The 25,114-nt window shown below is 31.8% G+C and overlaps 2 protein-coding genes across 3 annotated transcripts; one reads left to right on the forward strand and one right to left on the reverse strand.

Moving 5' to 3' along the window:
* Window positions 1-1,420: 1,420 nt before the first annotated feature.
* On the reverse strand, window positions 1,421-9,015 carry LOC127256653 (probable ADP-ribosylation factor GTPase-activating protein AGD14). Of its 2 annotated transcripts, none has more exons than XM_051282769.1 (13): window positions 8,670-9,015; window positions 8,304-8,365; window positions 7,534-7,621; window positions 7,399-7,460; window positions 7,220-7,316; window positions 6,654-7,076; window positions 5,619-6,566; window positions 5,330-5,455; window positions 5,174-5,257; window positions 4,994-5,080; window positions 3,793-3,940; window positions 3,661-3,706; window positions 1,421-1,867 (listed from the first exon to the last, which is right to left on the reverse strand). In XM_051282769.1, the coding sequence occupies exons 1-13, from the start codon at window positions 8,763-8,765 to the stop codon at window positions 1,786-1,788; spliced, it is 2,349 nt and encodes a 782-aa protein (XP_051138726.1). In that variant the 5' UTR covers window positions 8,766-9,015; the 3' UTR covers window positions 1,421-1,785. The 2 variants fall into 2 exon arrangements, with proteins under 2 accessions (XP_051138726.1, XP_051138725.1); XM_051282768.1 differs by having other exon boundaries at window positions 3,793-3,946.
* Window positions 9,016-19,776: 10,761 nt separating this feature from the next.
* On the forward strand, window positions 19,777-24,433 carry LOC127256748 (uncharacterized). The gene is made up of 3 exons (XM_051282910.1): window positions 19,777-20,144; window positions 21,499-22,005; window positions 23,935-24,433. The coding sequence occupies exons 1-3, from the start codon at window positions 19,854-19,856 to the stop codon at window positions 24,142-24,144; spliced, it is 1,008 nt and encodes a 335-aa protein (XP_051138867.1). The 5' UTR covers window positions 19,777-19,853; the 3' UTR covers window positions 24,145-24,433.
* The last annotated feature ends 681 nt before the right edge of the window (window positions 24,434-25,114 follow it).

Raw genomic sequence — 25,114 nt, forward strand, 5'->3', positions numbered from 1 at the left:
TTGACCGCATACCTACTTTGGATACCTTGAAACCTGTTCCATACACGTTGGAATAGGGCAAATTCATATGCCCTATGCAAAGGACATGCATGAGATGTCAATGAACTGTTCATTTCATCCTGCATGATATTTATGATCTCGTACACACTGCACAAAACTATGCACATAGTCAATTTTGTCTTATGTGTGCAGTGATGTATATTTTGTTTGTATGTGTGTTTGAATCAATAGAGATTCATACACTTTGCTTGGATGTTTTTCTCTCTCTTTTACAGAGTGTTGAGAGGTGCTTTTATGGAATTTTGAAGCTGACAAAGAAGAAGGATTTTTTGAAATTGAAATATAAGGAAATAAGCAACTAGTATGACACCTTAGCCTTAGCTTAGTCGTTGAGTTGTAATTGTCAGTTCATTTGTGTTTGTAAAACAATATGGAGCTTGGATAGATGATAGGTTGGATTGTTGTGTTTGGTGTATTGGATGGTGTAAACCAAGTGTTTAGTTTAGTTAAAGATTTCTGGATTGAAATCCCCCGTGCGAAGGTTTGAATACCAAACTTGGTAAACAAATTCGTGTTGTTTTTTTTTTATTTGCAATCACTCAGCCATCGATTGTACACAAACACACACTGTTGTATTAACCGCGCGACAACCACGTAGTATTTATTGTATTTACGTCGATAGTTCTACAACTCTGCTTTGCAAGTAGCGCAGAAGAGTTGGATCTTTTATTCGATTGGTGCCCTAATTTTCAACAATTTTTTTCCTTTTATTTAATGGAGTTTTAAAAATTACATGAATATATATATTGTAATGTTTGATGTAAAATCTTATAAGAAAATAATGTAATATTTCTTAAAAAGTTTATTATTGATAAACCTCAATATATAAACAAAACTTATATTTTACTTAGAATATTATGTCAAAAACTCATATTTTCTAATGCTCATATATATTACATAGAAAATATTCTAATTTAAATTTTTATTATTAACAAAATATGCAATGACCCTGTATAAGGCTAGTTTAACAATAATAAAAAAAAAAAAAAAAATGACCAAAATAATCCTTAGGGCATCGGAATTGCTTACATAACAATATTCCGTCCACGGCCAATCTATCCATTTGTATTTGGCGTCATTGTTTTTAACATTAAAAATATTCTTATATTTGTATAATTTTTTTATACAAATATCATTACATTATTATTATAAAACACCAATAGAAAAAATAATTAATATTCAAGGATTAAGTAAACAGATAGATTGGTGGTGGACGGAGGTAGTATATATTTTAATTATACTCCTAAAATGATAAGTTGATGACGTACCAAGGACTTAGCCAAAAAAGAAGTTTACCCAATATTCAAACCTGCTGTCCAAACAAACCCTTTGATCCAAATCCAACGTTAACAGCCAATAATAAGAGGAAAAGCCCAGATAATGATATATTTAGTAATATTTCCCAATGTGGCTAAAACATCATATCTCATTCATCCTCTCTGGATTTTCTATTTGTCAAAATGATGAATATAATCTCTCTCTCTCTCTCTCTCTCTCTCAAATACACACACATATACACAACCAAGCCAAATTGATGAATGAATACAACAAAATCTACAACCATAAATGTTTCTCAGCTCAGACAGATTTTAGTATATGTCCTTATATTGTTTGTGTACATGTGTATAGTCACTCAACCAGTCCTTTTCCTCCAAGTAAAAGAGAGAAATTTTCGTCATTGAACTTACCTTCGCAATGACAGCCTTTGAATCATCATCCATCATTCTATGCAAAAGGGTTCCCTCCAGCAGACGAGGACGATGATGATGATGCAGTAGCAACAGGGCCTTGAGCATGATGAACATTCCTGTAAGAACATCCCCAAAAAAGATGAGCATTAATCAACTCTGTTGTGTCGATTAGAGAATACTGAATAGAACAGCGCTGTTGCTCAATCATCGATATAAATTCACTTGTTCAAAGCAGGTTGGATAAGCCAACAACCAAGATGAAAAGAAAAACGCCAATGCATACGCCAAAATTAAATTCGAGAATGTTTCCATGAATTTGTGCTAAGTACTGAAATCAAACACAACCACGATGTTTTCCCAGTATTGCACAAACATTTAGAGGCTTCAAGATTCTGCAATTATTCGAATACTACGCCAATTTTTAACTAGACAATTCCTTGTGTTGTAATCATCAACGGTTTAAATAAAGTGTTAAGAGTGTTCACTTAGTGTTTCAAAATAAATGATTCTCCAAAAATATTACCTAAAAAGACAATATATATACACATAATAATAAAAGTCAACAAAAACACAAAAAATATTATTTCTTATAATACTTCCACAATTTCTTATATATCACAACAAAAACACCTCTACTATGAATAGTCAACAAAAATACTTAAAACTATAAAACACTAGACCAAAAGACTCAATTTCTTAGGTTAGAAGTCTAGTCTAATTGTAACTATGGAATTCTCAATATCTATAGTGTCAGTGGAGAAATAGTGGTAATTATGCCCAAGTTTTTATATTTGATGTATCTCCTTCTCAAACTTCTGTAATACCAATTTATTTAGGCATCGAATATAAATAAATTCAAAATTGAGAAATTGTGTCAATTTCCAGTGCATTCCCAATTTCCCTGAAAAAAAAGACATAACATCCAATACCTATTTTCACCTCAATTTTTAAAATTGACAATAAAAGTTGGCGAACTTCCTCGTGAAATGACCATTGTCACTAAGTACTTCAATTCCTTAAGGCTATTACAGCAATATCTAAATCTATTCAATGATTATGAGTGTAAATCACTAAATGATTGCAATCGCAACACCAAATTGGTGAAAGACCATAGAATCTATAATTTCCTAGAAGACTAAAGGTTGAGTTTCATGAAGTTATTGACCAGCACCTTCTGCCCTCTAGTTGTGAAGTCAATGGTGAGAAAATCACGGCTATATTATGCTTTGAAAGAAGGAAGCTACTAGAAGTGTTGAGATTGGCTTTTGGTGCAAGGGTAAGTAATGGCTGAAAGATCTCAAAAGTATGGTGCGATGAGTGATGACTGCAGAAAACCATGCCATACTCGAAAAATCTGCTGGAAAAATCATGTAACCGGAAAAGTAGAACTGGTGACATAAACCAAGAATTGCAAATAAATGAATTGGATGAGTTTGACACCACAAGAAGAGGATTAGAAAAATAAAAGAACAAAAAAACAGATAGATAGGGAATAAATTAAATCTACTTCCTTGAGGCATTGTCTCTATTGCACAGCATGGTTACTTTTTATAATAACTCTGTTGAATTTTTATATGGATACACATTTATGTATACACATAATCACAATATAAAATAACATTAAGCAGGTAATAAACTTAGCAGAGAAAATAAGACAGATGAAATGGTCGACAACCATGGGAATTGCTAATGAAATGAAACTAAGCATACTTGTAGGTTTCTAGCAGGCAACAATATCCTCTTGTTGCTCAGGTCAAATGTGTTAAATCCTTCAATCATTATGCACATGGGAAATTTTTTGTGAGGGTACGAAACAACCACACAAGACAGCAAAAAAATGAATATTAAAATATATGAGCTATGCATTTGATTATTTATAAAAAATGATTAAAAGTCAGAGAAGAATTACGGTATCTGAGGAGGTGGTGCTTGCCCTGCCATGAATCCCAAAGATCCTGGAAGACAAAAGCATTATTCGTGGTATTCAATCATAAGAAAGAAGAAAATTCCCCAAGGAGGCAACTGAACAAAGAAAACATACCACTTGATGGATCAAATGAAACTCCACCAGGTACATAGGATGGCACTGCACCTTGGGGAAACCACATTTCATTTCCTACCCCATCAACATCTGAAGTCGGCATCTGGGTGTTTGGCAAAGTGGCTTGCAAAGAGCTCATGTCCCAGAACTGAGACTACATGTATAGCATTGTAATGTTAGAATTATACTAATGTAATATTTCTCAGAGTAAATTACAGTGCTTTACTTGTGACTGTGATATATAGAGAATATATAAATAAAGAAGTATTCCCTTTTTTTATTCCTTTAGGTATTGTAAAGCAGTTGACATCACTAACACGGGTATTGCACAGTGATTATTAATGGCCTAGAATATAATTCAAATTTTATTGAAATTCGAACAAAAAAGACAACAATTTTTGCAGATAGTCCATCCAAAGAACTTTGTAGCAATTCATGTTATTTTTATAATTGTATCCTGGGATGACAATCACGGGCTTTCCTTTTCAATTTCTACATTGATTTAGGTTAACCAAGCTTGATACGAAACAGGGAGGCACCACAAATTTTTCAAAATGTCTGAACGACAAATTTCTTCGCACTTGAGCTATTTTGCTCCAAAAGAAAATTGAACTACAATGCTCGTACAGATAAACATTAATATTAAAAATTGAGAGAAGACAGAAAAACATAGCAGGAGTCAGTAAAAGAATGAGTAATATGGAGCTAAATAATCTTAATAACATGGCCAATTGTCGAAACAGTTTTGCATAACAAAATTGTTCTATTGTTTATGCATTAGAGACTAGATATTGTAGAAGAGTGTTGAGATGTATAAGAATGTATGGATCAGTTTGACTTATTAAACCAAAGTTTCCAACAATGACAACCACTCATCATGCCGTCAATTAAATATGCTTTACACACATGTTTGAAAACATCTAAAATGAAAAGACTAAAACAGCTAAATTTGTGGAAGATATGCTAGGAGTAAAGATTTTGTATATAAAAAAAAAGGCAGGCTGTTGCTTTTCACTAAAATATTACTGCTCAACTAAGATATAAATATTTTGTGGAGTTCGTATTACCTACAGAGTGCATTAGAATGATTAATAGTTGAAGATATACACAAAGTGCCTCATCCAAGGCATGCATCATATACAAAAGATACGAGCCTGAATTGACATATCAAATCAACGGAAGAGGTGAGAAAGACACGTACCATACTGCTTGATTCCATGGCAGAGTCATAGGGTATATCAAATGGATTGGTAGGTTTAACATCAGTTACCAACGAATGCGCACCAGCCTGAAAGAGAACAAAAGACAGAGTACCTTGAGATATGATTGAGCGCCATGAAAGATAATGTACCATTTCTGAAACAATGGTAAAACAATTCACCATTGTACTTCCATATGATGGCACACTAGCAGCTGGTGGTTCAACATGACTTGGTGTTCTTACATTACCATCGTTATTTAACATCTGGAAGAAAGAAAGTCACATATAAATATTCAAGCGATGAAACAAATTAACAGTATTTAGTACAGTAGCAACCTCATATCCACCAAAGCCAAGGGATTGATTGGCATCAGAGACACAGGGCACTGCAGCTTTTTCATCACTTTTTAGCACGCCTGAGTTGATCTGTCCTCCAGAATAATCTTCAAATGCATTCCAGAGCTGCACATATTCAATCTATACTTACTCTTCAAAATTTTTATAAACCATTCTGTATACATGAGTCTGATGACAGCTTATAATAACTACAAATATTTCCCAGAAAAAATAAAAAGAAACTAATTTGTGTAATATATGCAATTAATTCAAAAAGAGCATTGCTTACATCAGTATGACTTCTGCTGACATCAGCAGTTTTTAGGATTCCAGGTCCAAAAGCATGCTCCAATGAAGATGCTCCATGACTAGAAGAATCTTGACATGAACTTGGGTAATCTGAGAATGGATTAAAGGTCCCTGAAGTATTTCGATCAGAAGATGGCGCTGTGGCAGGGACAGAATACTGGGTATCCTTGCTCATGTTCGGCGGCAGATCAAATGTCGCCCATCCTCCATTCCCAGGAACTGCCACATTAGAAGCCTCTCCACTGTGAGATCCAACTGACTGTTGCTGATTGAGAGCAGTTAAAGAGTCCAAAGGAGGAGGTTGGGTTGTTAGTGATTGTGCCTGTGATGATTGTTGCTGTGGAGCTGCAAAGAAGTCTAATGATGCAGGTTGAGATAAATTCGATTGTGGCTGAGGAGCAGCAAACAAGTCTACTGACGGAGGTTGTGGATTATCTGATTGTTGTGGAGAAGCCGCAAACAAATCTACCAGCAGAGGTTGTGGGGAGTGTGAGGTTTGTGGCATTTTCGAATGTTGCAGAGATAGAGTATCGAATAAGTCCACTGGTGGAGGCTGAGGTAATTTTGATTGCTGCTTAGATGGTGCAGCAAACAAGTCCAAGGTTTGCGACTGTGGTATTTCTGATTTCTCCTGAGATGGAACAGCAAACAGGTCTACTGGTGGAGATTGGGAATTACCTGATGATGCTGGTGGCGAGTGTGTATTCCTACCAGCAACATCTTGAGGTGCGAAAGGGGCACTGAAGAGGTCCAACTGTATGAAGTTCGCTGACGATGATGATTGCGGCAAAGAAGGGCATGATGAAGATTTATGAAGAGCATCCTCAGTGGATGCAGCAGGATGAGAACCACCTTTAGGCAGAGAAATCGCAGATTTGAAGGTGGAACTGCTATCGAATGATGCAAAGCTTTCCGAAGATGCAGACCTCTGCACAGTAGAAAATGGTAGAATCAGTGTTTGAGTATTTCTAAGAGATAAGAAATGGTATAACAGAAATATCACTAGTTGACGTACATTTCTTCCTTCATTGCTTCTGCCTTTTCGAGTTGAATCATGTACAGCTGTGTGGGGGGGTGGAATTTTGCTCGGCATCTCTCCTGAAGCATCACTAAACGGGCTTCCAGCAGCATCTCTATTGGGGCTAGGAGAAAAAAAATCAGATCTGAAAGCATCACCTCCACCAGAAACAGAATAATCCGAGGCTCGGGAGAAGGACCCTTCACTTGCAAACCCATCATCGCTTAAATGAGTAGGACTCAAGAAACCAGCTAGCTTGCCACCATAAAGGCCATGATCTGAGCCAACTCTTCGAGTTAGTCCAGGAGCATGTTTCCCATATTGCCGTTCTTCGTATTGAAAATCATATGGAGGGCTTTGGGAGTATGAATGATATGAGCTAGCTCTCCTTGTCTCATCTTCACGATGGCTTCTTAAGCTCTGTCGAAATCACCATGTTCATGTTAGTATTTAACAGTGGCATTCGTAAACATTCTAATTGCTAAATCAAAGATTATTAACCCCACGAGCATCTCTATAATAAAATGGAAAATTGTTCCATTCATCTGATCAAGAAATACAACCTGTGGATCTCTTGGAGGCTTATCAGATGGCTTTTCCAGAGAATACTTTTTGTCGATGTACACACTTTTGATGAACAGACGAAGTTTATCAACATTGCTGCAAGTCCAAAGGGGGCATAAGTAAAATATCAATCAATAAACAGACAATCTTTTGTCAAACTATATGGTTCTATAGAAACCTATTATCTGGTAGTCTGTTCCGATTTGGATCCCAGGCCTTCAAAAATAATTCCTTTGCACGCTGCAAGAAAAAATATTATCAGCAATTAACAAAATCAGTTGCTGATTGGCAACAAAAATGATTTTTTTCTTACCTGATTTCCACCTTTTTGAAGAGCATCCACTTCTTGAGAAGTGAACTTAGCCATGGAAACTGACTTAACCCTATGTGTGAACTCTCGGCTGCAACACAACCAGAGTTGATAAATAGTGCTAAACTATGTTCTCAACTGATGAATGTTAAGTTCATGGAAGATTTAGTAAAAATAAATAAATAAATTAAGGGTTTGTTTACTTATGATTTTTATAGCTATCTTTTCCTATTTATTGTATTAATTTCCATCCAAAAACATCACGTCTAACAATAATTTCACTTTAAAAAACATCAAAAATTCAAAACAAAAAGAATCACAAGTAAACAAACCCTACAAGAGTACCCTAAATACCAATCAACATAAGCAATTCAATATATATATATATATATAATTATCAATATTTTATCACTTTTGCTGTCATTGGTAAACTCCTAATCATAATTCACACTTTTAGAAGTACAAAATATAAATGGGCCTTTGAGACAATTCCTAGACTATACAAACCTTAACCTTCTTCCAAAGTCAAACTTCTAGGTTGCATCACTGTCACATATGCATTTAGTGCCCAAAGTTTCTATGTATGTCGGTACAATTCGAAAATAATTACATCTCACCAAACAACATTAAAAGAAGCACATTCCGACAAATATACAAACAGATCCACCTCAAGCAAAGAAACAAAACAGATGTTTGAAATGCCATAACAAGCATTCATTCAAAAGAATTCAACTGTCGACTGTCTCAAAACTTCAAGAATGATTAATACTCACTGTATTCCACTGCAAGTAACACAGACAAACGTCCAAAAGTTCGTGCACACATACTGAGGCCCCTGCATACAAAATGAGGCACAAACTTGGGCATAAGCAACAATCCAATGATCTAATTGATGAGCATAAACTTAACAAGATTAGAATCTACTCGATCAAGATTTCCTTTACATTTCCAGTTTCCACAAAAAGAAATCAAATGCCCAAATTCAAACTCGAATCCACAAACAGAAATTAAAAAGAAATCACTCCAGAATTCCAAACAACTAATAGGTCTCAGATAAACGATCAATTTCACAGAGAAGTAACCACAAATTTGCAAAAGAAGTTTCACAAATTTTGCCTAAGGGGAAACAACTCGCTTACCAAGCTGTTACAGTTAATGCATCGGCGATTGGGAGGGAGTTTCATAAGACCCCTTATAATCTTCTCGTTCCTTTCTTCTTCCCTTCTGCTGTTCATTTTTCACATTAATTTCAATCCCGAGCGCGAAACCAGAAACCCCTCCACCCAAATGTTCTTGAAAAACTCGAATACCAAAACAAGATAGCACCACCACCGGAAATTTCAATGCCCTGTTTGAAAACAATTTGAGCGAGAGAGAACTGGGTCGAAGATTTTCCTCTTTTATTGTGGGATTGATTGCGAGAAAAAGAACTCCAAATCCAGCTCTGCCTCCCTCTCTCGCTCGCCTCGGTCGCTTTATTTTCTGGATTTTGGGGAAGAAGAGTGATCGTGTCTAATTATTGCCGTTGGAAAACACTAGCGCCAGGGCTGCAGTGGTGTGTTGCGCTTCAGCAGATTGTACATTACGCACTGAGAGACGTACTGTGTATTGGCATAAATGGGAATTGTCGGGGCGATAGTATTATCCTTTAAATTAGGATGTGTCACGCTGTGTCTCTGTTGTATTTTATATTTGAAAATTTTGAATTAAAAAATAACTTTTAATTAGATATTTTATTTAATTTTCATTTGAAATTGAGTATTTTATTTGATTTTTGATTTAAAAGTATTTTAAGTACGAAAAAAATAATATATTTATATTGAAAAATTAAATATTATCTCTAGTTAAAAAAGAAATTAATATAGTTTACTTTTTGTTTTATTGTACATTTCCATATAAATATCTTTATATTTGTATTATATAATAGTTAGATGTATTTTTATTAAATATCTATTAGTAAAGTTTAGATGTAATTTATTCCTATTTTTCACATCATTTGTCCTTTTATTTTTTTAGAAATATGATTATTTACTTTAATCACATTTTAAATTTTATAATTTGTTTAATTTTAATCAAATTATTTATTTGTCTTAATCTTAATCTATAATTATTTTTTACTAAATAATAATTATTTCTACAAATACATTTTTTCATTACCTACTAATTATACTTTATCTAAATTCTCGTATATAATAGATCCAAAATATACGGGATGAATGGATTAATATTTAAAGAACTACGTGCAAAAGTAAAAAAAATAGTGAGTATTTTTTTATTGAAATAAAAAATTTAAAATTGATTCTGTAATTAATAAAAAAAATTGTACTCCCTTCGGCCCCAAAAAAGTTGCCTTGTTTTTCCATTTTCGTTCGTCTCGAAACAATTGTCTTCTTTCCTTATTTAGTAATCGTGGTTCTCACTTTATAACAAAATTATTCATTTTTCCAAACTATCCATAATTATTACTATAATCTACTTTTTAAAATTCTTTTAGTCTTTTATATTCTACTTTATACCGTGCCAACACCCAATAAGACGTCTATTTTGGGATGAAGGGAGTATATGATTTTTTTGTTTGAATTAGAAGAATTTTTTATTTGATTTTTGTATTTAATACTCTCTCCGTCCAGTTAGAAAGTATACATATTTTTATTTTGGGATGTCCAATTACAAAGTAAACATTTCATTAAATACCTCATTTTTTTTCTACAAATATCTTTACTTTACATCACTTCATTACTTTTACACCAAAAAGCAAGGGCAAAAATGTCATTACATTATTTTTAACTACTCATTATAATTAAAATACAATTATTTCTTAAACACCGCGTCAAAAATAAATGTATATTTTGTGTGTGAACGGAGGGAGTATTATTTTTTATCATGTAACTGATATTCATAAAACATGTCTTTCTTTGGATTGAATGAATTTGATTTGATTTGATTTTTGTATTTAAATAATATTTTATTTAACTTTATAAAATAAAATGGTATAATTTTTGGAAAAAAGAGTAACAATTAAGAAACTTTTGCTAAAAAAATACACCTATCCTATATTAGCTTCATCTCATTTAAATTGACTAAAGTTTGTGTGAGATAGAAATATTTAAAATACTCCAAGTTTAGTGTACAAAATTGTGGTGATTAATATATATATATATATATATTAAGTTTTTGCATCTAATTAAACAAATATATTTTTGTGGACGGATGAATATACAAATTTAAATTTAAATGAATTTTTCTAATACAAATACAAACTTTACGTAATTTTTTTTTATTTTTTTATTGTGATATTAGTTTTATTTTAAAAATAAGTAAATATGATAACAAACTCTATATTTTAAAATAAATAATTAGTATTGAATAAGATATTTTAAATATAAAATTAATTGTGTATGTAAAATAAATATTTTTTTGGTAAAATTGCTTATAACTCTCCTATAGTTTCGAAATTCAGCGTGAAATCTCCTTGTACTTTAAAAATTGTATGGTACCTCTTATACTTTAAAAAACGTTGCATGAAACCCCACCACTATGAAATTTTCCTCGTGTGATAAGAAGATGATTTCCTATCTATATGTTTTGCATGGCAGAGGGGTTTTCTGCAATATTTTTTAAAGTACAAGTGGGCGTCATGCAATTTTTAAGAGTAAAATGAGGATTTATGCTGAGTTTTGAAACCACAAAGTGGTTTCATGCAATATTTTTTAAAATATAAGGTGACGTTATGCAATTTTTAAAGTAGATGGGGAATTTACGTTGAGTTTCGAAACCACAAGGGAGTTATGGACAATTTTGCTATATTTTTTTATAGAAAAAATGCAATGAATTTGTTCTTTTTATTTTAATATAATTTTTATAAAATAAATTACTCACGATTTCAATAGAAATATTTATTTAGAAAGTGTTTGGTAAATAATTTATTTAAGAATTTTTAGTTTTTACAATTATTTTAAAGATGTGTTACAATTAATTGATAATCTTTATTTAATTAAGTTGCTAATTCAATTAACTATTTGCGTTAAATTTATACAGTTAACAATTACAACAAAAATGCCAAACACACAATAAAAACGACTTCATTCAAATAATATTATCTCATTCTATTCAAACTTATAAGATTTTGTTCACTTGGAAATTTAACTTCAGTTTTTTTTACTATTTGATTGTTACAATTTTTATATAAAAAAAATTCTCTTAAAAATATAATATTCATAACTTGTTGAGATATTTTACATATTCAGTTTTAAATTTAGTAGATTTATATTTATATTTGATTTTATTTATAGATTAGATCTCCTTGTTTTGATGATCAATAAGATATTTTTATTATTTTCTCCCAAAATTTCTAAAAAAACTATTATTAAAATTAAAAATCTAAAATTAAAAAAACATTAATAAACAAATCCAAAATTTTGTAACCATGTTCCTTTTAATAAATTCAGACACATATTTGGAATACGCCCCCATCATGAGTATTGCATTTCTGGCAGATAGAGCTGTTAACGATTCGAGCCAAGCCAAATTTTAAGTGTTCGTTAACGATCGCGAACAAGGCTCGTATTCGTTCGTTAAGTTTTCGAGCTCGTTCGTAGTGTTCGAGCTCGGCTTGTTAAGAATTTTTGTTGTTTGAGCCCGTGTTCGTGTTCGGCTCGATTAAACTCGTTTGTCTTATTTTTTTAAATTTATATATAAATTATAAAGAAAATTTTAAATTATTTTATTTATATATTTTAATTTAATATTTTATTTATTTATAAATTATAATTTTATATGTATATATAATATTTATAACAAAAATATTATTTAAACGAACATTCGCGAATAAAGCTCGGGCTCGTCCGTTAACCAAACGAGTTTGTTTATGTTGTTCGGCTCGTCTCGTTAACGTTCACGAACCAGCTTTAACTGAGCCGAGTTCACGAACGGCTCGATTCGTTTAACAGCTCTATCGGTGGATAAAACATATCTCAATTGGCTACCGCTTTCCCATTCTTATGTTTGACCGGAATTTGCACAAAACTTAAAATTATCTAATTTGTCATCCTCCTTCCAATATAGCATGCAACCGAGCTGATAATATTATTTTTTTCGCAAAGTAAGCCTAGTTTTTCAATAAACTCTCTTATTTCTTAAAAGTTTTTTTACATAACAATTTTTCTAGGGCACTCTTGAATATCACTATAAATCTCCAAATATATTTTTTTTGCATGTAAATTTTGAAATATAAATATAAATATAAATACAATAGATCTATATCCTTGGAAAAACATAATTTTGTTACATAAAGATATTTTTGTAATATATATAATTTTCAAGAGGTTTTTTTTTTTCTTTTCTTTTAAAATTATGTAAGGAGTACAATTACTAAAAACGGGCACGTATAAAAAAAATTTAACCGACACATTGATTATAGAACACATCAAAATACAAGCACGAATACGTGGATTCTGAACACATCGAAATGAAAAAACGGATACATTGATTCCTAATGGAATGAATTATTATTATTATTATCATCATTTGTGTACATGCATCTTCTTCTTCTTCTTCAAGATCTCAAGGATTAATGATTTGCAGTACTAGCTCTTTTTTTCAACGAGCTGGATTTCATGTCCCTGAGGCAAAAATGCATTAAACCCTAAAATCAGTTCCCGATTACCTTCAAGCAGATCCTTCATTTTGGTTACGACGCACTTCGGACAAGCTCTCTGATCCTTGAATTTCATCATGATATCCAAAAACTCGCCGGTCTTATCCTCGTCGTCATCAAACGTGTCTTCGACCTGCATCAGATAAGATAACCCTTCGGCTACTGTCGAGAGCTTCTCCCAACCGGCTCCCGACTTCGATGCTTCCGCCACCACGCTGACGTCGCGGGACTTCGACTTAGACCTCTTCTTCATTTCCAAATCGATTGATCGATCGATCGATGATTCCCAGAATTGGAATGACCAAGAAAATTGAACGATCACAGAGGCTTCTTCTTCAAATTCGACGAATGAATGAATATTGGAGGAAGAATTTGATTTGTAGCTCTTCAAGAAATGAATCAATGGCGGAAAGAAAGAAACTTAACTGCCAACAGTTAGTGATATTGTGAATGGAATGGGGTTGGGAATATGTATATATATATATATATATATGTATGTATATATAATTGAGAGGTTGGAGACGAATCAGTTAATTGGATTGGGGAGAGAGTGTTAGTTTCAGGGGCGGATCTAGAGTAGGGCGAGCGGCGAGCCCCCTCACCCCACATTTTATTTAATATTTATATATATTTAAAAAAATATATAAATATAATAGAAATATTAATAGAGAATTATAAAAAAATATTGAAAATTAAAAAATTTGTTTGATTTTAATTTTTAAGTAAAAATTATTATTATTTAGTTAGTATAATTTTTAACAATATATATTTTTAAATATATCATATTCAAATAGTAAAATTGCTCGTAATTTCCATATGGTTTTGAAATTCAGTTTAAAATTTCTTTATACTTTAAAAATTGCATTATACTCCTTATATTTTAAAAAACCGTAGAATGAAATCCATTGTGTGATGAGAATATGATTTTCTACCTATATGTTTTGCATAGAGGTTTCATACAATATTTTTGAAAGGAAATGTCATACAATTTTTACGTTGAGTTTTAAAACCAAATAGGGGTTTTATGCAATATTTTTTAAAGTATAAAAGAATGTCATACAATTTTTAAGTTAAATAGGGATTTACGCTGAGTTTCGAAATTACAAAGGAGTTATAAACAATTTTGCCTATTAAAATATTATTCAAATAAAAAATTAAATATAATATTTAAATTCAAATCAAAACCAAACAAATCGTTAATTGTGGAAATAAAATAATTGCAATGATTTTTTTGTCTATTAAAAGTAAATTTTTCTTAAAAAAAAATAAATGTATTATTTGTCACATTTAAAGAATATAACAAAAAAAAAAATTATAATATATAGTCACGAGTTATTATTTGTCAATATTTTTAAAAATTTCAACGAAAATGGGTATATCATATTACAATTTACTGAACAATTATTAGCCTTAATCAGCATCATAACTAGTAGTATAATTTTTAGAATATAATAACTCCAAAATATAATTCTTCAAAAATAAATACATATATATATATATTTATTTAAAACTCCCTATATTTTATAAAATTAATTTATCGACTATTAATCATAAATAAATATTTATACTTTCTTATTTATTTGTATTTAAATAAAATTCTATTCTTCACTAAATTGTATGAATAATGAATATATTTTACTAAAATAAAAGTTTCATGTAAGTATATATTTTGATTTTCTTTTAATCATATATTTATATTACATGATAAAGTAAATATTAATTAAACAAATTACTTTTAACTCAACTTTCAAACTTAAAATTCGACTCTTAACCAACCACTCTATTTTGAGTTTCATAATGATTATACTCTCCTCTTTTAAGAATCCATCTATCTATTTATCATTTTGGTGTCCGAAATCAATATATATATTTTAATTTTACTTCCTATGCAACTAAAAAAAAAAACTTATTATAACTTACATATTATAATAAAAATATCATCATCATCATTTAATTAATTTATCTTTTATCATAGGTAAAATTACCTATTCATACATATTTTATACCACAAATATATAATAATAATAATATTAAATAATTTACGTAAAAAATAATAAAAATAGAACGGATACATACTGTGATACTCTCATAGTCAAGTCAATGTTAAACTAACTTTCCTGTACATATGAGTCAACACTAAGCCATCCGATAGTAAATAGATATTAAATTGATTAAATATGTTACATATGTCAACAATGTACATATAAAGAAGGTGCACGTGAGTAGACAAAACAATGCTTGAAAGACTCGTTGTTGACTTGTGAGACCAGTCTAATCCCTTTTTATTTTCGATAATTGTCATAATACAATATTTCAAAAGTCTATTCTCTACATAACTCTTACCCACATACATTCCTAATTTATGCAAAACAAAATTATCTCAATTCATATTAATTTTAAAACCATGTTTCATGAGGAGCGTCCCCGAGACCAAGTTCTTCGTCATCGTCGGCACGTACAAAATGTTAGTCAGCGTCACAATTCTTCCTGATGTCATCTCCAGAAGCACATTTTCTCTCCCCTTGACTTCAGTAGGAGCAACATTCTCCATGTACATCATTTTTCCTTCGACAAGATCGAACGAGGAGAACTAATCCTGTCTATGCAGATGTGGCATATTGCTCCCGTGTCGAGCCACCACCGTTTCTTGTTCGATCCTATTAAGTTTGCCTAAGAGACAAAACTTATCAGGTCGAGTGGCTCTTCCTCTTTAGTGACGACGTGTGCCTAATTCACCTCTTTATTTCTTTTCGGCGCTTTGCAGTCTATCGAACGATGTCTGAGAAAATTGCCCTTGAAGGTACTCTTTGCTTTATCAACGCACCAGATGGCTCCAACTTCTCCTTGCCCTTGTCCCCGGGCTTCCAGTTCTTTCCAAGCTGTTAATTGTTTCTCGGAGCAGTCTTAAACCGAGAGCTTTGGCTTTTGTGTTCGACTACATTGGCCTTTCTGCTGAGCATCAGTGTTCCTTACTTGCCAGGTTCAATCTATGCTCATATTCAGTTTAAAGACGATTGATCAGTTTTGTCATGTCCATTTCCTTCCCTCCGTTTGTATTTCAAGTAAATCTTGAAATCGGGGCTAGGCGAAAAATTTTCAATTATCATCTCAAATTGGAAGGCTTCACTCATCTTTATCCTTTCGGCAAGGATTTTAAGCAGATTCAACTGAAACATATTAAGCTACTTCGTAACGCTTTCTCCGTCCACCATCTTGAAACCCAAAAACTGTCCCACAATAATTTTCTTGGTACCAACATCATTGGTTATGTACTTCTTCTCCAACACCTTACAAAGTTGTTTAGCCGTTAGCGCATGCTGGTAGACACCGTAAAGGGAGTCGCTCGAGGTATTCAGTATATAATTTTTGCACATAAAATCTAAACGTTTCCAAACTTTAAGAATTTGTGCTTTTTGTTCTTCCGAAGATTCTTCAGACACAATAAGTGCAGCCTCCGTCAACCAATCTTCCAGATTCAACGTGGTAAGATAAAACAACATCTTTTGCTACCATATTTTAAAATTTTTCTCGTTGAAGTTTTTTGACTTCTAGGTTGCTGCAACAACAGACTGCCTGAAAGTTGCAGCAACACACTGCATTACATGGTCCGCAACAACAATATGTTGTATACCCTCCAAATCGTCTAGTTGTTGTCCGGAAGACGCAACAAAACCTTGCACAAGTCCTGTAGTCATACGTTGTAGACGGAGCAGAGCAACAACAGGTTGTTTTACATGGGTATCAACAGGATCCCGTTTTTTTTCACTCCAGCAACAAGCTGGTTGGAGGTCACAGCAACAGGCTGCGCCTCCTCCATCGCAACCTTGAAGGCTTGTTCCTACGCTACCATCATAGCTTTCTCTGCAGCTGACAATAACGATTTCAGCAGCCTCACCAGTTGTGTCGGGGTGGCTGAGATCATGGAACAGAGGGAACATGAGCGTGTGATTCATTAGAGTTAACTTCCTTGTTCTCTTCCCCATTTGCGCCAACTTGAATATCATCATTCAGATTTATGTCGCCTCTATTGCGCACCACGTTCGATCATTCTTTCGTCATTAGGTACATTCTAGGCAACCGCGATTTGATTGTGGATCTTGGAAATCTCGATTTGGTTATGGATCTGAGAGATTTCGTCAGCCATCTCGGATTTTTACTCGCCGAACAACGAATTTGCTTCAAGATTGTCAGAAATTTAATATATGAAAATTGAGATAAGAAAATCCAGATCGAATCGAATAATAGATTTGATATAAGATAGGGTTTTTGAATATTTATTAGAAAAGAAAAGGAAGAGATTTATTAGACCCCACATCTCTGACCACCACCACAATATTATCATCACGTTGCAAGTTAGTTGCAACAAATTAATTTGACTAATTCTAGTCAAATTTTACAAAATTAAAATTATTTTAAAATTTTATCTTATTTTATTAGGCTTGGCCCACGAACCCTTACAGCCTAACGCCAAATCTTTGACAATTAATATTATCCAAGACCAAGTAAACCTTAGCCCAATCTAATTTTATCTTTAATGATAAGTGGTGTTTGATTTATATAAAGAATGGTGAAACCTTTAAATTCCAACGTAGGACAAACCCTTCATCTTCTTATTTCACCTCTCAAATACCTAACAATCAGTACTCAACATAAATGACATTGACAACAGTCGGTTAACCTTAAAGAGCTTGTCGGCCAACGCTCCTACCTTAATGGAGCGGCCAACAAAAATTGGGATACACTTGCATGAAATTCCTTTTCCAAAGTGGTTTTCTGGATCAAGATTTTGTGTTTTTTGTAACCTTAATCGCAAAAGTTGGTAAACTCCAAATTAAACCCCACGTACCTTATTTGAAGCTCTAATTAGACCATTTCTGTATCCATTCCGGTAGAAGGGTCGTAGTGTACGAGGTGGAACCACGCTGGCGATGCAGGTGGATGGATGTGCGTAGAGTACCATGAACAGGAAGAAGCGAGAAAAGGAAAAAAGGATGGTAGAAAAAAAGAAAAGAATAGGGGGAGGAAGAAGAACGTTGAAGACAATTTTTATATCATCGGCCATTTCTATGTCAGATCGGGCATCTGACAATTTTGTTGTCAAATCGAACATCGGAAATTCTGTCAAATCAAACATTAGACAATTTTTTCATATCGGGCATCAACCAATCTTATGCAATGAGATCGGTAGATCACCCATCGGCCAATTCTATGCAATCACAATGAGCATATGTACATGACTTCATTGTAGCTAAGGAAAATATTCTTTAAAAAAATTTGGGTTAATGTGCGAGAAATCCACCAAATCTTTTTTTTTAGAAAATATTTTTTTAAATTTTAATTTTTTTTAGTCTTTTTTTTTTAGTTTTTAAGATTGTGTATTATAAAAAATATTATTTATAAGAATAAACTGATTTTTAGTCTATATCTAGATTTTTTTATTATTTTAGTTTTGTAACTGGAGTCTATCGAAAATTAGTATCGTAAGTGAAAAATTTTCACAATTTTAATCTTTCGACGGAGATGTCCACGTGACACCATGTGACACCCATTTTACTATACTCTTATTTCTTATAAATATTTTTTTAAAATTAAAACAAATACTCTATCCGTCTTATATAAAGAGTAATATTTGTTTTTTCACGTAAATTTTTTAATATTAGTATTATATTGAATTATAGTAAAAGATATGAAAATACCCTTATTAGTATTATGTAATATAAAAGTAATAACATTTGTGTAATATATTGAAAGTTGAAAGAATATTTATTATATTAAACAAGTAGTATAATTACTAAATTAGAAAATTGTACCTTAATTTTGAAACGGTCTAAAATAAAAAATGAAAAATGAAACTCTTTTCATGAGACGAAGAAAGCATAACTGTTATCAATAATTAATAGGGTTAAGTTAGAAAATAAGTTAGAGATATACTCCATCCGTCCTACATAAATTGTCCCTATAATCTATTTTCGTCCGTCCCACATAATTTGTCATTTCTCTTTTTGGAAAACTAATTATACACTTTAATCATATTTTAAAATTTAAAATTTAAAATTTTTTTAATCTTAATTTATAATTATTTTTACTAAATAATAATTATTTTTATTAATATATTTCTTAATTACTTAATAATTATACTTTACTTAAATTTTCCCGTCTATAGTAATACACTCATATTATATGAGACGGAGGGAGTAATACACTCGTATTATATGGGACGAAGGGAGTAGTAGTGATGGACTGGTCCCTTGCTTCGCTGGCCTAAGAAGGAGCTGTTGGACTTTTTGGATCAATTAAAAAATTTATAAACAGTTAGAATGTATTTGTTTGTGAGATATTTTGAATAAATATTTTTTTATAAAAAAATAAAATTTTATATTAGAAAAATATAAAAATAAAAAAAATATATGAAATATATTAATATTTTTTAAAAAATTATATTTATTTATTTTATTTATTATTTTTTTATAAAAAGAACACACAGTTAAATCTTATAAAGTTACATAAAAAAAAAATATTCAAAAAAATTAAATAAATTCCTAATTAGCAGATGGAAAGAGTTGTACGGTAACAGTAAAGCCCTCGATTCTCGAAGGTTCCAGCCACTTCACATTCTCACGCTCACACAGTTTATCCTCTTCCCTTCCCTTCCTCTCGCCTTTCTTCAATGGCCACTACAGTGTTGAAGACGCCGCCCTCCTTCACTTCTCCGGCGACATGCGCCGCTTCACCGGTCAGATTCCACAACTTTCCCCGCGTTTCCTTTGCACCCAGTAAATTATCGCTGATACGGTGTCGGATTCGCCGAGGGAATCATAACAGGAGCAGTGTTAGCTTTAGCGGTCGCTCGTTTCATAAATTATTGACCTTCGCTGCTGATGGAGAAGCTGCGGGGACTCAAACAGATACTCAAGAGAAAGACCCGGCGCAAGAATCAGAATCCGAGACTGCATTTGAGGTAATTTTGTTATTGCAGTTTGCATTCTATTATTGGCACCATGTTGTGATCAACTACTTGTCTATGTCTTTCGGATAACTAGTTAATTTGAGGAATTTCGTTTTTCATTTTTCATTTTTCAAATATTATTTATGTAATCAGGTAGGTGAATAGCGAATTGAGTGTGAATTCTGGATTGATGCTTAAATCATAGAAGTTTAAATTCTAGGGTTTTAAAAATTGGTCCATTTCGAATCGATTTTTAATCATGTGGTGTGAGGAACACGATTGTACAGCTGCACAAAGAATCCCTGGTGAAGAACCATGAATTTTATTAGGGTTTAGGGCTTGCTTGATTTCGACTTTTGTTTTTAACTTTATATATCTTCAAGAAGTTGCATAACGAATCCATAATTGCTCTTAAATTTATATGCTTCGAAGTTTAATTTATTTGGGTTGTTATATGTGGTCATGTTTGGATGAAAAAACATTTCTTGTTGATTGGATACTCAAAGCAGCTGCTTCATTGTTACCACTACCTTTACCCCACGGATTTGTTATTTATTTATTTATATATTTTTTTTTCTAGTTCATTTTTGCTTGTGATTAACCAAGGTGAAAAGAGCTTGATCATCAGGAATTCAATATACTATAGTATAGTAGAATTATGTGTCTCCATAAATATGGAAAATAATAGAATCTAGAGTTTTCAATAAATATTCACTATTTCAATATTATAGAACATATTGATTTCTACAGCGATATAGAAATTTGATTTTATCCCAATTGAAATTTCTACTAATTCACTAGTCAATCTTAACTAATTTTATGTTTTGGATTTACATGACATTGGAAATCATTTTTGTTCGAAATGACATATCGTCTTGGATTTGAATGGATCTGCCATAAAATTTGATACTCTTTTCCGAAAAAGAAGACACTTTTGAGTTTTTGATGTGCTTTGCTTCCACTATAATCAATCATTTTTTGGCAAGTAGTGTCTGCTCTTACTTTTGGAAGTGCCAATATTGAGAATAGGGTTTTCCTTCAGAAAATAAAATAATGCCTGTTATAAAGAGCCGGCTCTTTGGTTAAACTTTATGGTCATGCATTGATTAACTTGTTAGCTAAAAATGAAATAATAGATTAAAAATAAAAACTTTATATTTTTCGTGCCAGCCTTTTTGTGTTATTATTTTCTATAATTACTTAAGTGAACCTTTTTGTAAGTGCATCCATTTAAGATTATGTACAAAACACAGAAAGGCTTCCTCGAACTGTTACAATTCATCTGTTCATGTTGGAAATCGTTGTGCTCATTTGATGTCTGTCTAAAATTAAGAAGCATTTACCAAGTATTTGTTATGATGGACAGGGGAAATCTGATGATGAAGATTACGTTGATGCATCTAGTGAGAGTGATGAGTCTGAAGAACCTACTTCTGTGATCAAACCATTTTTAGTTTTATACAAAGAGGCTTTAGCTAACAATGATAAGTCAAAAATTGCTGAAATAGAATCAGTTTTTAAATCCATTGAAGATGAGAAAAATGAGCTTGAGAGAAAAGTGGTTGCTTTATCTGAAGAATTGTCTTATGAGAAGGATCGGGTCCTTAGAATCAGTGCTGACTTTGATAATTTTCGGAAGAGAACAGAGAGAGACAGGCTCTCGCTGGTGACAAATGCACGAGGAGAAGTTGTCGAAAGTCTGTTACCTGTTTTGGATAATTTCGAACGAGCTAGAACTCAGATCAAAGTGGAAACTGAAGGAGAGGAGAAGGTCAACAATAGTTATCAGAGCATATACAAACAATTTGGGGAGATTCTGACTTCCCTTGGCGTTGTTCCTGTGGAGCCCGTTGGGAAACCATTTGATCCAATGGTAAATCTCTGCTATTTGTAATTAATTTTGTGTTTGTTTGGAAGGTTGGATTTTGAACAGTAAAATTAATTTTAATATAATATAAAAAAAATTAAAAAATAGGTGTTTAGTTTTAATAATTTTGAGGGAGAATTTTTAAGGTATAATGGAAATCCCCCAAACAAACATCTTAATACACTTATGGTGTGTTTGTTTGGGAGTTTGGATTTTGAATTGAGATTTGAATAGTAAAATTTTTGAATTGGAATAGTTGTATGATGTAATATAAATAGGTGTTGATGTGATGTTTTGAATGTAAAATTGATTTTTAGTATAATATAAAAAATAAAAAATAGGTGTTTGATTTGATATTTTTTGAGGAAAAAAATTAGATGAATAGTAGAAATTTGGGGAAATCCCCCAAAAGAACATACCCTTAGGGTGTGTTTGTTTGAGGGATTGGATTTTGAGTTGTATTTGAATAGTAAAAATTTTGAATTGTAATAGTTGTATGACTTGATATAAATAGGTGTTGATGTAATATTTTGAATGTAAAATTAAATTTTAGTATAATATAAAAAATGAAAAATGAGTGTTTGATTTGATGTTTTTCAGGAAAAAAAATTGGATGAATAGTAGAATTTTGGGTAAATTTTTTAAACGAACAGTGTGTTTGTTTGGAAATTTTGATTTTGGTTTGAGATTTAAATAGTAAAAAATTTGAATTTGAATAGTTGTAGGACGTGATATAAATAGACATTGATGTGATATTTTGAATGTAAAATTGATTTTTAGTGTAATATAAAAAATAAAAAATAAATATTTGATTTGATATTTTTGGAAGGAAAAAAAATAGATGAATAATAGAAATTTGATAAAATTAGATAAAAGAACACAATCTTAGATAATGTGTGTTTCAGTGGATTTTTGAATATGTAGAATATATATATATATATATATAATATAATTAATTCATTGACCTTCTGTGTTTCCCACCATTGCTAAGCTCAGATTCTTTCTTTGGGCATTGACCTTTGCTTGTTCATTAGCCTCCATATTCTTGTCCGAAAATTCTGTTTCTATTTCATCTGTATGGGCCTTGATTCTTTGTCAGATTAATGAATTATACCATAAATATAATTAGTATAAAAGGTAAATAAGCCCATAGTAATTATAGGGCCTTTTTACTTGTAAGATTTTGGTTTTGAAATTTGGTTTTGAATAGTAAAATTTTGAATTGAAATAGTTGTTTGATGTGATCTAAATATGTATTAATGTGATTTATTAAATGTAATATTAAATTTTAATGTACTATAATAAAATAAAAGTAGATGTTTGAATTTGATGTTTTTGAGGAGAAAGAAATTGGAATAGTAAAACTAGGTGTAAAATCTTACAAGTAAACACATCCCGATGTGATTTGGATATAAACTTGATAGTTTAAGGTAATATTTTGAAAAGAGTGTTTCTAAGGTAACTATTGAGCACATACTTGTTGGAGTTTTATATCTATATTAGGAAGAGAAAATGATTGATTTGTACTTTCTTTTTAGTCTGGTTTGGGTTTTATATTTAAGTAATGATGTGATATTTTGTGAAATGAAAAATATATATTTCTTTCGGGTAAAATATAGTCCAAATAATAAAAAACTGTGTAGAAACACAAAAGAAACACACTGTTTAGTTTCACATGACCAATAATGCTGGATTAAGTTGATACCATTTCATCAGCAAATCAAGCTTGCAAAGCATGCACATCTTATATCTGAAGTTCTGTTTTTACTCTCCTCTAAACAGCTCTTCTTTTTTCAGTGATCGTGCAATGTTTGGATTTTTCTTTTGCTCTTTGCTCGACTTGTTATAGAATGTTTGCAACCAAACTGCAGTTCTCATTTGCTTTCATTTTCTGATAATTAGACTTCTCACACATCATCTTTCTCTTTTCAATAGTTGCATGAAGCTATAATGCGCGAAGAATCCACAGAATACAAAGATGGCATTATCATTGAAGAATTCCGAAAGGGTTTCCAACTTGGGGAGAGACTCTTGCGACCATCGATGGTCAAGGTGTCTTCTGGTCCGGGGCCCGCTGATTCTGAACCCGAGGACACATCAAATGAACAGAAGGATGCTGATGAAACTGCACCCGATGAGGAATAATTGTGTCAGGTACAAGACAAAAATTTTGTATTTCAAAAGCGCGATCATTTGTAACTTGTTCGGTAGAAAATGTTTGTTTTAGTTCGTTCTTTGCTCGGTGGATTAAATTTAAATTGTTCCATACATGCTTCTGGTACAAGATGAATTTGACAATAGCACGCATGTTTCTTTTTCTTTTCTTTCTCTTTTTATTGCGCAACGAGGAAATATGCTCTCACTGCAACATGAAAATGTTCGAAATTTGTTGCCTGAATTTTTTGTGGTAATCTATTACTTTTAATCACTTGTATCCGCAGCATGTTGTCTTCTTTCTCTCTCATTTGTAATCTTGAGTGTGCAAATTTGGATACACAAATCTGTACAAGGTGTTTTTGGGTAAAATCCTTATCATATGTTAGAAACTAAGAAGTGTTAAATGAGTCGAGCAAGCTCGAGGATCTGTTGTCCAAGCTCGATTCGAACATATTATTGTTATAGGTTTTACTCGGTCTCATTTAGATTCGAGCTGGAATAGCGACAAGTAGAACTGTTAACGAACCGAATCGAATAAACTTTTTAAGCGGTTGTGTTCTTTTGTTAATATTTGTGAACAAAGCTTATGTTCATTAGTTATTGCTCGAGTTTTGTTCGTATTGCTCGAGTTTTGTTCGCGAAGAAATTTTATTGTTTGAGTTTCTGACTGTGTACGCTCCGATAAGCTCATTTCAGCTTAGAAAATTTAGAATTTTATTTTCTAAACGATTGCAAATAAGGCTCGAGTTCGTTCATTAACATAATCTGTTTGTTCATGTTGTTTGACTAGTTTGTTTATGTTCGCGAACGAGTTTAAATCGAGCTGAATTTAGTTTAGTGAAGTTTACGAATGATTTGATTCGTTTAATGATTCTACTCACGATCAAATTTTATATATATTAGTATATAAATTAAGTATATCTAAATTTATTTATAATTTATTATAATAAAATATTTA

This window comes from Andrographis paniculata, unplaced genomic scaffold, assembly GCF_009805555.1.
Source record: "Andrographis paniculata isolate CXL003 unplaced genomic scaffold, ASM980555v1 Contig56END, whole genome shotgun sequence".
Taxonomy (NCBI): Eukaryota; Viridiplantae; Streptophyta; class Magnoliopsida; order Lamiales; family Acanthaceae; genus Andrographis; species Andrographis paniculata.